At 34.5% G+C, this 16,371-nt stretch overlaps 1 protein-coding gene across 1 annotated transcript in view; it reads left to right on the top strand.

The window, feature by feature from the left end:
* The window catches only part of LOC131352343 (SH3 and multiple ankyrin repeat domains protein 2-like), a 132,912-nt gene that overhangs the window by 50,754 nt on the left and 65,787 nt on the right, over positions 1–16,371 (top strand). Inside the window, exons 7-10 of the mRNA XM_058388366.1 lie at positions 795–962; positions 13,388–13,504; positions 13,594–13,671; positions 14,497–14,563. Coding sequence (XP_058244349.1) covers positions 795–962; positions 13,388–13,504; positions 13,594–13,671; positions 14,497–14,563 — 430 coding nt within the window. The remainder of the gene's footprint in view (positions 1–794; positions 963–13,387; positions 13,505–13,593; positions 13,672–14,496; positions 14,564–16,371) is intronic.

Here is a 16,371-nt window from a genome sequence, read left to right as displayed (position 1 = left end):
CATGATACAAAGCAAAAGTCATCTCAAACTGGTATAGGGCCTCGGGATGCAAGAGGCTGAGCACAGACACACAGGGTGTCACAGATAAACAGTAGGTGAAACAGTGCAAATTTATTTACAGTGAAGCAAAATGAGAAACTCAGTGCAGTTCAGTGCTGTAGTAGTGTAGGAAGTAGCTGGGCAATGCTAAATGTGTCAGTGCAGAGAAGGGTGTTGTTTTGGAGGCCATTGGAGAGCAGAAGAGGCAGCCCTCAGAAGATGTCACATGGTGCATCAAATTAAGGGAGCATTGTCGAAGTCCTTCATGGGGAATCTCTGAATCTCTGTCCTCTTTTTGGCAAATGTTCATGGTCTGAGGTGGTGGTCCAGTGGGAGTTCATTGGCCACAGTGTGAGCTCCGCCATCAGACTGGTTTCATGAACATGACAATTACTTCAGTGTTCTTTAGTGGCCTTCCTGGTCACCAGTTCTGAGTTGAGTAGACCAATCTTGGGATGTGGTAGAGCGAGAGATTTACAGCATGATAGTGTATCCTAAATAATAATTTAATGATTTCATTTAAATAATGTAATCATTTGCATCAAGTATTGAGCCCTCTAAAGCTTTACATGTAGTCACTAGGTTCATTTTGGAATGCAGTACATCATTTGGATATCTTTTCCATTCTATATGTGTTCATGTTGCTCACATACTGCTTATGGGGAGGGTTTAGTATAGAGATAATAGTTGTGGGAAGAAATTGTGGGACAAATAAGCTTCTCAAAAAATTAACACAAGCGTTACTTTCTCATCAGACTCTGCTGGAGCTGGGGGCATCACCAGATTATAAGGACAGTCGTGGTTTGTCAGCACTGTATCACACAGCCATGGTGGGTGGAGACTCAGGCTGCTGCGAGCTTCTTCTTCATGAGCACGCCAGCATCAACTGCCAAGATGAGAACGGCTGGCATGAAGTTCATCAGGTGACCTTTGACCTCTGGTATAGTACAATCAGAGTTGAAAGTACCAAGATCAGTTGTTTTTTGTTTTTTTTAAATAAGCTTGTCAAATGATATTTTCCACTCTTCTTCACTAATATATGTGAAATATAGTACTTGCAAGTGGCTAAAATATACAGTATATAAAGTTTATTATAACCACATAAAAAGAACCACAGAACATAAAGGCAAATAAGAAAGTCATCACTTTGTTAGGTATCTTTTTTTAGAACATTAATTCGTTTAGGGTCATTCTTCTCTCTGCCAGAGCACATTAACCCTGATTACTGCATGCAATAAAGCTGAACACTGCAGCACTGCAGGGCAAAGACAAGTCAAGTCTCAAGTCTCAAGGGTGTGGCCAGGGGTGGGGGGAGGGGGAATATACAAAATATAATTATAGAATGTCCGAATAATTAAATTGGCAAATGCAGCTCATTCAGTAGTAGGTGCAGTCATTTAATGGGCAATCTACTATCTTGTTAACTAAAATTACCTTTATGATGGTTCTACTGAGGATTATTAAAATACCATGCTGGTAAATATAACTTATGGTTCCGTTTATTAACCATGTTAAATCTCATTTGTTTATGAGGATGACTATGTACTGTATATGCAGCATGTGCACCCTAGTGGTAGTGGAAAAGCTGATTATGAGTCACTTTCTTTCTCCTTGTTATCAATAACATAACATCAGCATAACTGATAATTTAATCACTGATTTTGATTGATTGTAATTGCGTAGAAGGCACATCTACTGAGACTGCAGTATTATTTGATCTCAGCCTGCAATTTAACATTTATACCAGGGTGAGTCAACATTATGGTTGAATCAATGATTGATATACTATATTGCCTTGAATTCAGGCGTTGTTTTTCAGGGGTTGGGCTCGGCCCCTTGGTGCCAGTGAAATGTAATCTTAATGCTTCAGCATACCAAGACATTTTAGACAATTTCATGCTCCCAACATTGTGGGAACAGTTTGGGGATGACCCCTTCCTCTTCCAACATGACTGCTCACCAGTGCACAAAGCAAGGTCCATAAAGATATGGATGAGCATGTTGGAACAGGAAGGGGTCATCCCCAAACTGTTCCCACAATGTTGGGAGCATGAAATTGTCCAAAATGTCTTGGTATGCTGAAGCATTAAGAGTTCCTTTCACTGGAAATAAGGGGCCGAGCCCAACCCCTGAAAAACAAGACCTGAATTCAATGATTTGGAGGGGTGTCCCAAAACCTTTGGCAATATAGTGCATTATGACATTGCAACATCTCACTTAACTACATCAATGTTGAAATTGCTATTACTGTTTTCTTACATCGTTTGTTTCTTTCCCTATGTTAGCTAGCTAATTTACCAAACATTCAACTTACCAAGTATCTGCATCATGCATTTATGCCATATCACTTTTTTATATAACTAAAATGACATTTTGCCTTTTTAATACTGGCTAAGCTTAAGTTGTGGCATAGTCTGAAATCTTTCTGCCATGCTCTCTCATCATATGCATGTAAATAGCCCTTACACTCTCTATAGTCTTGTGTAATCTCACAAGACTATCTCATCACTTGGGTCTGTCTGTATGTGTTTGGATCAAAATCTAATTCATCGACTGTATGGACTGGATGGAAAAGAAAAAAATGAGATGTGAGAAATCTGTATTATATCTAAATCACAAGAAATCTATTTATAAATATTGGCAATTACAAAAGCTAATTATACATCATCAACACCACATCAACCCTAATAAGATTTTTTTTTTTACTATTATTTTTCATATAAAAGTTTACTTTTGAAGAAGTCTTTTGTTAAAAAAAAAAAAAAAACTATAATAATAATTAATATAAATTTTTTTTTGGTCATTTGCCAGCTGGGAGGCTTGAAAGCCAGAGGCACATTTCAACTAGATATCAGAGACAGGTCTGGCATTTCCCAACCAAATATGAGCTTGATAATGGCATGTGTCTTACATGTCTTCATATCTCTCACCCTCACACTGTGGAAGTGAATATGATTAAATCATGTGTTCGATTTATGGTCTGCTCTATTCTAGGTTTATTTACTTGTGTTTGTTGGGATTTAGGTCTTGTCTTTACCCCTGTCCTGTTATTGGTTTTTGCCCTAATATACTGATTGATTTGTACAAGTATTTAAACCCTCGTGTCACGTTTTCCAGGTGTAGTAAAGTGTCAGACTCGTGATCGTGCTATACTACGTCTTGTTTCCTGTTACCTGTTTCTTGTATAGATCTTGTGTGTTTGACCTCAGTTCCTCTTCTCTGTTTTCCATGTACTCGCCCTAGCCTGTTAATGTCAGTTTACTGATTGTCCAACCTCTGCCTTTTTATTTCGATTTAGCCTTCAAGTGTTGGATAGTCTGCTATAAAACCTGCTCCACCTGCATTGCATCAACTTCCGTGCTTCAGTCCGCGCCGTGTGACAATACCTCTGCGTGTGTGTGTGTGTGTGTGTGTGTGTGAGCACTGTAAATATACGTATTGTATAGTGTTGTTAGTGAGAAATCTAGCTATAATTGAACAGTGTGTTGTTGCCAAGAACCCAGCAAGAGGCCAGTTCACAGACATTGCAAATGACCAGAAACACACTGTTTGACCAGTCACAGACAATTATAAAAATTGTGCTACCAGCATGTTTTATTGAGCTTTTTATAGACCATACATATACACTACCATGGACAGCTTTAGTAACCATGAAGCAGGCTTTGGGCTGCAGTTGCCTTGAACAGTTCTAGGTTAGTGCACAGCTGATTATTTCAACAAAATAGACTTCATATTAAAACTTGTATGAGTTTCCTGGGTACACAATCACACTTTTTGACCATATAATACAAAGTTAGAAAGTAATTTGTTTTTATAATGGCACTTTTTATGCTCCCTTTTAAGTCTATTTCCTCTCAAATATTTTTCCTTAAATTGTCCCAGAAGGTTTTTCTTTACCTCAACTGCCCCTGACTTGTTTATTATGAATAAATCTATAAATGTAAAATTTTTATTCTGAATTCAAATAAGCTGTTTTGTGACAATATCTATGGTTAAAAGTGATCCACAGATGAAATCAAATTTAACTAGTAATTGAGAATACTGTAAAGATCATAGTTGTGGGAATCTATGGTCTGTATCGGTGGAGTGTCTGAGACCAGTGCAGAGGAAATCCAGACTGACATTTCGAGATTTAACACTGCTGTGTTTACTAACACTGCTACCTTTCTGTCCAGGTGTACTGCAGCAGAAGAATTATCTTAGTGTAAAGCAGTTTATTCTGTTATCTTAGTGTAAAGCAGATTATTCTGTTATCTTAGTGTAAAGCAGTTTATTCTGTTATCTTAGTGTAAAGCAGTTTATTCTGTTATCTTAGTGTAAAGCACAGATTATTCTGTTATCTTAGTGTAAAGCAGTTTTCTGTTATCTTAGTGTAAAGCACAGATTATTCTGTTATCTTAGTGTAAAGCAGTTTATTCTGTTATCTTAGTGTAAAGCAGTTTTCTGTTATCTTAGTGTAAAGCAGTTTATTCTGTTATCTTAGTGTAAAGCACAGATTATTCTGTTATCTTAGTGTAAAGCAGTTTTCTGTTATCTTAGTGTAAAGCACAGATTATTCTGTTTTCTTAGTGTAAAGCACAGATTATTCTCTTATCTTAGTGTAAAGCAGTTTATTCTGTTATCTTAGTGTAAAGCACAGATTATTCTGTTATCTTAGTGTAAAGCACAGATTATTCTGTTATCTTAGTGTAAAGCACAGATTATTCTGTTATCTTAGTGTAAAGCACAGATTATTCTCTTATCTTAGTGTAAAGCACAGATTATTCTGTTATCTTAGTGTAAAGCAGATTATTCTGTTATCTTAGTGTAAAGCAGTTTTCTGTTATCTTAGTGTAAAGCACAGATTATTCTGTTTTCTTAGTGTAAAGCACAGATTATTCTGTTATCTTAGTGTAAAGCAGTTTATTCTGTTATCTTAGTGTAAAGCACAGATTATTCTGTTATCTTAGTGTAAAGCACAGATTATTCTGTTATCTTAGTGTAAAGCAGTTTATTCTGTTATCTTAGTGTAAAGCACAGATTATTCTGTTATCTTAGTGTAAAGCACAGATTATTCTGTTATCTTAGTGTAAAGCACAGATTATTCTGTTATCTTAGTGTAAAGCAGTTTATTCTGTTATCTTAGTGTAAAGCACAGATTATTCTGTTATCTTAGTGTAAAGCACAGATTATTCTGTTATCTTAGTGTAAAGCACAGATTATTCTGTTATCTTAGTGTAAAGCACAGATTATTCTCTTATCTTAGTGTAAAGCACAGATTATTCTGTTATCTTAGTGTAAAGCAGATTATTCTGTTATCTTAGTGTAAAGCAGTTTTCTGTTATCTTAGTGTAAAGCACAGATTATTCTGTTTTCTTAGTGTAAAGCACAGATTATTCTGTTATCTTAGTGTAAAGCAGTTTATTCTGTTATCTTAGTGTAAAGCACAGATTATTCTGTTATCTTAGTGTAAAGCACAGATTATTCTGTTATCTTAGTGTAAAGCACAGATTATTCTGTTATCTTAGTGTAAAGCACAGATTATTCTGTTATCTTAGTGTAAAGCACAGATTATTCTCTTATCTTAGTGTAAAGCACAGATTATTCTGTTATCTTAGTGTAAAGCAGATTATTCTGTTATCTTAGTGTAAAGCAGTTTTCTGTTATCTTAGTGTAAAGCACAGATTATTCTGTTTTCTTAGTGTAAAGCACAGATTATTCTGTTATCTTAGTGTAAAGCAGTTTATTCTGTTATCTTAGTGTAAAGCACAGATTATTCTGTTATCTTAGTGTAAAGCACAGATTATTCTGTTATCTTAGTGTAAAGCACAGATTATTCTGTTATCTTAGTGTAAAGCACAGATTATTCTGTTTTCTTAGTGTAAAGCACAGATTATTCTGTTATCTTAGTGTAAAGCACAGTTTATTCTGTTATCTTAGTGTAAAGCACAGATTATTCTGTTATCTTAGTGTAAAGCAGATTATTCTGTTATCTTAGTGTAAAGCAGTTTTCTGTTATCTTAGTGTAAAGCACAGATTATTCTGTTATCTTAGTGTAAAGCAGTTTATTCTGTTATCTTAGTGTAAAGCACAGATTATTCTGTTATCTTAGTGTAAAGCAGTTTATTCTGTTATCTTAGTGTAAAGCACAGATTATTCTGTTATCTTAGTGTAAAGCAGTTTATTCTGTTATCTTAGTGTAAAGCACAGATTATTCTGTTATCTTAGTGTAAAGTACAGATTATTCTGTTATCTTAGTGTAAAGTACAGATTATTCTGTTATCTTAGTGTAAAGCACAGATTATTCTGTTATCTTAGTGTAAAGCAGTTTATTCTGTTATCTTAGTGTAAAGCAGTTTATTCTGTTATCTTAGTGTAAAGCACAGATTATTCTCTTATCTTAGTGTAAAGCACAGATTATTTTGTTATCTTAGTGTAAAGCAGTTTATTCTGTTATCTTAGTGTAAAGCACAGATTATTCTGTTATCTTAGTGTAAAGCACAGATTATTCTCTTATCTTAGTGTAAAGCACAGATTATTCTGTTATCTTAGTGTAAAGCAGATTATTCTGTTATCTTAGTGTAAAGCAGTTTTCTGTTATCTTAGTGTAAAGCACAGATTATTCTGTTTTCTTAGTGTAAAGCACAGATTATTCTGTTATCTTAGTGTAAAGCAGTTTATTCTGTTATCTTAGTGTAAAGCACAGATTATTCTGTTATCTTAGTGTAAAGCACAGATTATTCTGTTATCTTAGTGTAAAGCAGTTTATTCTGTTATCTTAGTGTAAAGCACAGATTATTCTGTTATCTTAGTGTAAAGCAGTTTATTCTGTTATCTTAGTGTAAAGCACAGTTTATTCTGTTATCTTAGTGTAAAGCAGTTTATTCTGTTATCTTAGTGTAAAGCACAGATTATTCTGTTATCTTAGTGTAAAGCAGTTTATTCTGTTATCTTAGTGTAAAGCACAGTTTATTCTGTTATCTTAGTGTAAAGCAGTTTATTCTGTTATCTTAGTGTAAAGTACAGATTATTCTGTTATCTTAGTGTAAAGCAGATTATTCTGTTATCTTAGTGTAAAGCAGTTTTTTGTTATCTTAGTGTAAAGCACAGATTATTCTGTTTTCTTAGTGTAAAGCACAGATTATTCTGTTATCTTAGTGTAAAGCAGTTTATTCTGTTATCTTAGTGTAAAGCAGTTTATTCTGTTATCTTAGTGTAAAGCAGTTTATTCTGTTATCTTAGTGTAAAGCAGTTTATTCTGTTATCTTAGTGTAAAGCACAGATTATTCTCTTATCTTAGTGTAAAGCACAGATTATTTTGTTATCTTAGTGTAAAGCAGTTTATTCTGTTATCTTAGTGTAAAGCACAGATTATTCTGTTATCTTAGTGTAAAGCAGTTTATTCTGTTATCTTAGTGTAAAGCAGTTTATTCTGTTATCTTAGTGTAAAGCAGTTTATTCTGTTATCTTAGTGTAAAGCAGTTTATTCTGTTATCTTAGTGTAAAGCACAGATTATTCTCTTATCTTAGTGTAAAGCACAGATTATTTTGTTATCTTAGTGTAAAGCAGTTTATTCTGTTATCTTAGTGTAAAGCACAGATTATTCTGTTATCTTAGTGTAAAGCACAGATTATTCTGTTATCTTAGTGTAAAGCACAGATTATTCTGTTATCTTAGTGTAAAGCACAGATTATTCTGTTATCTTAGTGTAAAGCACAGATTATTCTGTTATCTTAGTGTAAAGCACAGATTATTCTGTTATCTTAGTGTAAAGCACAGATTATTCTGTTATCTTAGTGTAAAGCAGTTTATTCTGTTATCTTAGTGTAAAGCAGTTTATTCTGTTATCTTAGTGTAAAGCACAGATTATTCTGTTATCTTAGTGTAAAGCACAGATTATTCTGTTATCTTAGTGTAAAGCACAGATTATTCTGTTATCTTAGTGTAAAGCACAGATTATTCTGTTATCTTAGTGTAAAGCAGTTTATTCTGTTATCTTAGTGTAAAGCACAGATTATTCTGTTATCTTAGTGTAAAGAACAGATTATTCTGTTATCTTAGTGTAAAGCAGTTTATTCTGTTATCTTAGTGTAAAGCACAGATTATTCTGTTATCTTAGTGTAAAGCACAGATTATTCTGTTAGTGTAAAGCACAGATTATTCTGTTATCTTAGTGTAAAGTACAGATTATTCTGTTATCTTAGTGTAAAGCAGTTTATTCTGTTATCTTAGTGTAAAGCACAGATTATTCTGTTATCTTAGTGTAAAGTACAGATTATTCTGTTATCTTAGTGTAAAGCACAGATTATTCTGTTATCTTAGCCTAAAGCAGTTTATTCTGTTATCTTAGTGTAAAGCAGTTTATTCTGTTATCTTAGTGTAAAGCAGTTTATTCTGTTATCTTAGTGTAAAGCAGTTTATTCTGTTATCTTAGTGTAAAGCACAGATTATTCTGTTATCTTAGTGTAAAGCAGTTTATTCTGTTATCTTAGTGTAAAGCACAGATTATTCTGTTTTCTTAGTGTAAAGTACAGATTATTCTGTTATCTTAGTGTAAAGCAGATTATTCTGTTATCTTAGTGTAAAGCAGTTTTCTGTTATCTTAGTGTAAAGTACAGATTATTCTGTTATCTTAGTGTAAAGCAGTTTTCTGTTATCTTAGTGTAAAGTACAGATTATTCTGTTATCTTAGTGTAAAGCACAGATTATTCTGTTATCTTAGTGTAAAGCACAGTTTATTCTGTTATCTTAGTGTAAAGCAGATTAATCTGTTATCTTAGTGTAAAGTACAGATTATTCTGTTATCTTAGTGTAAAGTACAGATTATTCTGTTTTCTTAGTGTAAAGCACAGATTAATCTGTTATCTTAGTGTAAAGTACAGATTATTCTGTTATCTTAGTGTAAAGTACAGATTATTCTGTTTTCTTAGTGTAAAGCACAGATTATTCTGTTATCTTAGTGTAAAGCACAGATTATTCTGTTATCTTAGTGTAAAGCACAGATTATTCTGTTATCTTAGTGTAAAGCAGTTTATTCTGTTATCTTAGTGTAAAGCAGTTTATTCTGTTATCTTAGTGTAAAGCACAGATTATTCTGTTATCTTAGTGTAAAGCACAGATTATTCTGTTATCTTAGTGTAAAGCACAGATTATTCTGTTATCTTAGTGTAAAGCAGTTTATTCTGTTATCTTAGTGTAAAGCAGTTTATTCTGTTATCTTAGTGTAAAGCACAGATTATTCTGTTATCTTAGTGTAAAGCACAGATTATTCTGTTATCTTAGTGTAAAGCAGTTTATTCTGTTATCTTAGTGTAAAGCAGTTTATTCTGTTATCTTAGTGTAAAGCACAGATTATTCTGTTATCTTAGTGTAAAGCACAGATTATTCTGTTATCTTAGTGTAAAGCACAGATTATTCTTTTATCTTAATGTAAAGCACAGATTATTCTGTTATCTTAATGTAAAGCACAGTGTGTTATTCTGATTATACTAACAGCAAGTTAATGATTACTGTGTTTTATTCATCAATGAGCAATATATCATGCATTTTAATATTATAATTTGATTTAATGTCGTAGAAAATCCAAGAGACAAATTAGTTCCTATACTGACTTATGTTATAGCTGCCATAAATAGTCACTCTCTCACCATTCCTCTCTTCCTCAATTTAATTCAATACAATTCAAGTCAATTCAAGTCAGTTCAATTCAAGTCAGGTCAGGTCAGGTCAGGTCAGGTCAGGTCAGGTCAAGTCAAGTCAAGTCAATACAAGTCATGTCAATTCAAGTTAAGTCAAATCAAGTCAAGTCAAGTCAATTCAAGTCAATTCAATTCAAGCCAAACCAAGTCAAGTCAAGTCAAGTCAAGTCAAGTCAATTAAACTCAAGTCAATACAAGTCAAGTCAAATCAAGTTAATTCAAGTCAAGTCAATTTAAGTCAATTCAAGTCAATTCAAGTCAAATCAAGTCATGTCATGTTAAGTCAAGTCAAGTCAAGTCAAATCAATTCAATTCAAGTCAAGTCAAGTCAAGTCAAGTCAAGTCAAGTCAATTTAAGTCAATTTAATTCAAGTCAATTCAATTAAAGTCTAGTGAATTCAAGTCAAGTCAAATGACCATTATTGGTATGACAAAGTGTGCAAAGTATTGACTAGTCAATTTAAGTCAATTCAAGTCAAGTCAATTCAAGTCAAGCCAAGTCAAGTCAATTCAAGTCAATTCAAGTCAAGTCAAGTCAAGTCAAGTCAAGTCAAGTCAAGTTAATTTAAGTCAGTTTAATTCAAGTCAACTCAATTCAAGTCTAGAGAATTCAAGTCATATCATGTCAAGTCAAGTCCATTCAAGTCAAGTCCATTCAAGTCAATTCAAGTCAAGTCAATTCAAGTCAATTCAATTCAAGTCAATTCAATTCAAGTCAAGTCAAGTCAAGTCAAGTCAAGTCAAGTCAAGTCAATTTAATTAAAGTCAATTTAATTAAAGTCTAGTGAATTCGAGTCAAGTCAAATGACCCTTATTGGTATGACAAAGTGTGCAAAGTATTGACAAGTCAATTTAAGTCAATTCAATTCAAGTGAAGTCAAGTCAAGTCATGTCAAGTCAAGTCAAGTCCATTCAAGTCAAGTCACTTAAAGTCAAGTCATGTCAAGTCAAGTCAAGTCCATTCAAGTCAAGTCAATTCAAGCCAAGTCAATTTAAGTCAATTTAATTCAAGTCAATTCAATTCAAGTCTAGTGAATTCAAGTCAAGTCAAGTTAAGTCAAGTCAAGTCAAATGACCATTATTGGTATGATAAAGTTTGCAAAGTATTGACAAGTCAATTTAAGTCAAGTCAATTTAAGTCAAGTCAATTCAAGTCAATTCAATTCAAGTCTAGTGAATTCAAGTCAATTCAATTCAAGTGAAGTCAAGTCAATTCAAGTCAAGTCATATCATGTCAAGTCAAGTCAAGTCAAGTCAATTTAAGTCAATTTAATTCAAGTCAATTCAATTCAAGTCTAGTGAATTCAAGTCAAGTCAAGTCAAGTTAAGTCAAGTCAAGTCAAATGACCATTATTGGTATGACAAAGTGTGCAAAGTATTGACAAGTCAATTTAAGTCAAGTCAAGTCAATTCAAGTCAAGCCAAGTCAATTCAAGTAAAGTAAAGTGAAGTCAAGCCAAGTCAGTTAAATTCAAGTGAAGTGAAGTGAAGTGAAGTGAAGTGAAGTGAAGTGAAGTGAAGTCAATTCAAGTCAAGTCATATCATGTCAAGTCAATTCAAGTCAATTCAAGTCAAGTCAAGTCAAGTCAAGTCAAGTCAAGTCAATTTAATTCAAGTCAATTCAATTCAAGTCAATTCAATTCAAGTCTAGTGAATTCAAGTCAGGTTAAGTCAAGTCAAGTCAAATGACCATTATTGGTATGACAAAGTGTGCAAAGTATTGACAAAGCAACCAGACAAAATTAAATAAATAAAATCACCACATCAAAGTTTGTACATTGTACTTTGTTAAACAACACATTTAAAAAAAAAAAAAACAACATTCATTGTTAGTCTTAGTCAACTCCAGCAATTACAGCAAATGACAATTGCCCTGGACTACAATCCCCACAACACCCACCCACCCACACAAAACACACTCACACACACAAACAAACAAACACACACACACACACCCACACAAAACACACTCACACACACAAACAAACAAACACACACACACACACAAAACACACTCACACACACAAACAAACACACTTCCCAATTCTCAATCACCAATCAACTGATTGAACACAGCTGGGTTCGATCATCCCCACTCACTCATGAACAGTTTTTCAAAGTATTTGCTCAGGTCACGTGAGTTGTCTAGTCCCAAGCCTTTTATTGTTGTACTGATTTCTCAGTGAGACCATTGCTTTAGTTGTTTTACATTGCCTGACATTGCCTCGCTATCACTGTACTTTTTGCTAATTGCCTGACCATGGGACCATGACCATTCAGCCTGCCAATTTTGACTGTCTGCCTGACTTTACCTCAGATAACTTAGTAACTGCATCCGACTCTGCAAGTGTTCATGACACTTATGCTACATTCACTCACATAGTATAGAGGCTCATGGTGACAAAGCAACCAGAAACCAGAGCTTCCACCTTCTGGCAACATGTCCAGTAATGCAGCTGAGAAAAATTCATGCAAATATGGAGCGACTTGGTGCAGTTAATACCAATCAGAGTGAAGAAAATAGAGTGCCCATGATCCATGGTAAAGTTCACACACTGCTTCTCCTTCATCTTGTATGATATGATGCATATATACAGGTACACTGCAAAGTTGTTTTTATAAAGACACCAAATCTCCCTACAGAATGTTTCATTTTAGCAGCAAGAAAGCAGATATAGGATGCACCACCCAATGAAACAGGTTATTACTATGGCAACCAGTAGTAGGTACGCCTACTGCCCACTTCACAGTACAGGGAACTTGCAGCAATAAAATCATTGTTTGTGTGAACATAGCAGCTGATTATATGGACCGTCCACTGCACTGTACAAGTCTATATGTATGAGCTGTTACTATAAAGTGCATTAGTATAACCCTATACATTACAGCCAGATCTTCTGTCCATATAACTGTTCTGTTATACAAAAAATTCTGCACACCTTCTGACCAATCAGATTTGAGAATTCAACAACACCGTGGTATAAAATACAATAACATCTACATCAGCATCCAGATGGGTCTGTCTGAGCTGATAAATGTCACACATTTTTTATTGGACAGCTGATGAATATGCCCATAATCTGGATCTGACTAGATGTCAGAGTAATAAATGGAGATATAGTTTCACTACACTGCCATCTGGTGGCCATGATTTTGTGACAGCATGTATCGTGTATTACATACATTTACTGACCAACTTATCTCGTACAAGTAAGATGTGCTTCACACACCTGCCATTTATTGCATCTGTGAAAAGACAGTCTAGCCATCACAACTTGACCCTTGTCAGAGTTCCTCAGTTCCTTACACCTGCTTCCAACACATCAACTTCAAGAATTGACTCACTTGCTGCCTAACATATCCCCGCTTTTGAGAGGTCTCACTGCAAGGAGATAATCAATGTTATTTACTTTCTCTTTAATTTTTTACACCAATTATGTGTACCTAATAAAGTGGCAAGTCTTAGGAACTCATGTAAATCCCCATCAAATGTTAGAAATGGTCCATGTACAACATGAGGACTAAGGTTGAAAATAAAAATGTCTGCATTTGCGATGTCTCAGATCCTCAGAGTATGCTGTATTCATATATAATATACATGTTTAAAATCTCATCATTAAATGGTTTTTAAACTCTTTGTGTGTGTGTGTGTGTGTGTGTGTGTACATAGGCTTGTCGACATGGTCATGTCCAGCATCTTGAGCATCTCCTGTTTTACGGCGCTGATATGAGTGCCCAGAATGCATCAGGAAACACCGCAATGCACATCTGTGCTCTATACAACCAGGTCTGTGGTGAATGTTTACTACAGAAACTCTTCTAACTCTTCTAATCTGTTCCGTTCTTTACATTTTGCCACTCTTTGTGAACTTCTAGGATAAATGTGCACGTGTGCTGCTTGTTCGTGGAGCTGATAAGGAGGTGAAGAACTTCAACAGCCAAACTCCTTTTCAGGTAGGTCTACTTCCTGTTTGGCTTTTTTAAACTTCCTGTTCTGGTAAAACATTTAAAGATTTATTCAGTTCCTGAGCTGGTATGTATAAATCCCCTAAGAGTAAATTAAGCCTGAGTATAAGAGCAATGGTGAAAAAAAAAGTTTTACTTTAGAAGTAGGCCAGCAAAGAGGAAATTTTCTGCTGCACCTTTACAGACATGTGGTGTGATGAGTCTAGTAACACCCTGCTCATGGTTGCAATAAAAACTTATATACTGATAGATAGATAGATAGATAGATAGATAGATAGATAGATAGATAGATAGATAGATAGATAGATAGATAGATAGACAGACAAATAAATCCAAACTATTATATAAATGATACTTTATTACATAACAGTAATAAACTAATAATAATAGGTTTACTTTTAAATTCATTTGCCTCACACCTCTGTTGATTCCCACCTCCGCCCTGTGTGTGTCCAAAGACATGTTGATAGACTAATCTCTAAGTTGTCTATAGTGTGTGATGGGTTGGTCACCCCGTCCAGAGTACCCTGTGTCCCTTGGGATAGACTCCAGTCTCATCGCAACCCTGTGTAGGATAAACAGGATGGACTTAATGCAAAAGATTGAATGTATGGTACACAATACACTAAAAGTCTTAGCCTCAATCAAACCCAGCTTAGGAGAAAATATGCTGAATGAATAGTGTGTTTAGTGGCATGTGTACACAGGGTGGAATCAGCCAAATGAAGGCATTTGTTTCTGCTTGAAATTGGCTTATGTTGCTTCTCTGAATTCTTGTACCTGAATGAACTCTGCTGAAATACTGTGTGTCAGGTGGCCATCATCGCAGGAAATTTTGAGCTTGCAGAGCTGATCAAGAACCACAGAGAGAGTGACGTAGGTGAGAGTCTCTCTCTCTCTCTCTCTCTCACACACACACACACACACACAGAACATTGCTTTTTGGTGATGAAGTCTCAGTCTTCAGCATTTATACACTCCCTTACATAGAGTGTGTAATGATTCAATGAATTTTTTTTTCATTGACCACATTTTTGTGGTCAATGAAACTGAACATGTGCAAAAACAAACAAAGCTCCATTGGTCATGCACTATTATATATGCACATTCATTATTCTTTAGTATTGCATGTGCAACAAGGGTGATTGTGTATGTAACAAGACAGAGGCACTGTTCTGGGGATTTATTAAACACAGTAATTAAAGTCTCGAAGCAGAACTGAACCAAGCATGAAAACACAACAAGACTAACGGGCAAAGCTGGGAATAAATACAGAAACAAAGACAGACTAAAAACTAACATGTTTAACATAATTAAATGTCAGAAATACATATATTGAAAATGCTTTCAGTTGCAAGGTGAGAACAATAACCAGCACTATGGCGGCTGGAACATTCTAGAAATGAAAATGGAATTCAGTAGGGTGCGTCTCAATCAGCTCTCTAGCTCCCTAGCTGGTGAATCAGTATATTGTGTGCACGAGTTCTGGCACTGATAAGGACCCTGACTGACTACACATTGGGTCACTGATGACTCAATTTCCTGCAACATGACTAGATACTAACGCTGCAATACATAGAAAGTGAAAAGTAAGATGTTTAAATAAACCAGTATAATACCTCTGTATGCTTGGGCTCAAAATATAAAATTATCAATAATAATGTTAATCTTAACATAGATAGATAGATAGATAGATAGATAGATAGATAGATAGATAGATAGATAGATAGATAGATAGATAGATAGATAGATAGATAGATAGATAGATAGATATTAATAAGTGCTTGTTTTTTGAAGGGTGCCAATAATTCTGAAAGGGACTGGATCCTGGATGTGTGTGTGTGTGTGTGATTATTGGATTACTGTTCTCATTTATTGTAGAACTTCTGGAATCTGCTAGGTGACACTAACTGAGAACAATAAAGAGAGAGGAGAGAGGGAGAGGGAGAGAGAGAGAGAGAGAGAGAGTATCATTTTTGTGTTTTTTTTCTACAATAGATAGATAGATAGATAGATAGATAGATAGACAGATAGATAGATAGATAGATAGATAGATAGATAGATAGATAGATAGATAGATAGATAGATAGATAGATAGAAAGAAGGCACAGTTAATCCCAGCTTCACAGCTGTCCAGCAGGCAGAATGAGACAAGCTGCAGTTTAAGAGGTTTACATTCTGATCAGGCAGCATCATGAAGTCAAAATCGTACATCAGCAACTCCAGACGCATCAGAACTGTCCATTTACCCCTCCTTTATCCCCTTTGCTCCCTTCTTTCCTATTTATTACCCTATTTCCTTGTTTGATCTACGGATCTTAAGAGTGATGGGAATGTACAGTAATCGGCATGGGTTCCTCTTGCTGCACAGAAAAAGGTGCGTTTAAGGCTTACTACGATTTTTGTGAAATGTTATTTCTCAGAATCTCGCAGTTTATTGGCATTTATTAAACCTCTAGCTACCTAAAGTATATTCGTATTCATTAGAAAAATGGATTCACAGATAACTTAGATCTACATGGTGTGTTAGAATGATCCAGACTATTAGTAAACATTATAATAATAGTTAGATAAAAATGATCTCTTTATGACTGCATATAAATGAGGAAGATTTTTTTTTTCATTGGATGTTCTCATGGGTCACCTAAACTGTTTCACAAGAATCATGACATATTGCAAGAGAAATCA

Source organism: Hemibagrus wyckioides, linkage group LG04, assembly GCF_019097595.1.
Source record: "Hemibagrus wyckioides isolate EC202008001 linkage group LG04, SWU_Hwy_1.0, whole genome shotgun sequence".
Taxonomy (NCBI): Eukaryota; Metazoa; Chordata; class Actinopteri; order Siluriformes; family Bagridae; genus Hemibagrus; species Hemibagrus wyckioides.
This window is presented reverse-complemented; position numbering and strand designations above follow the sequence as displayed.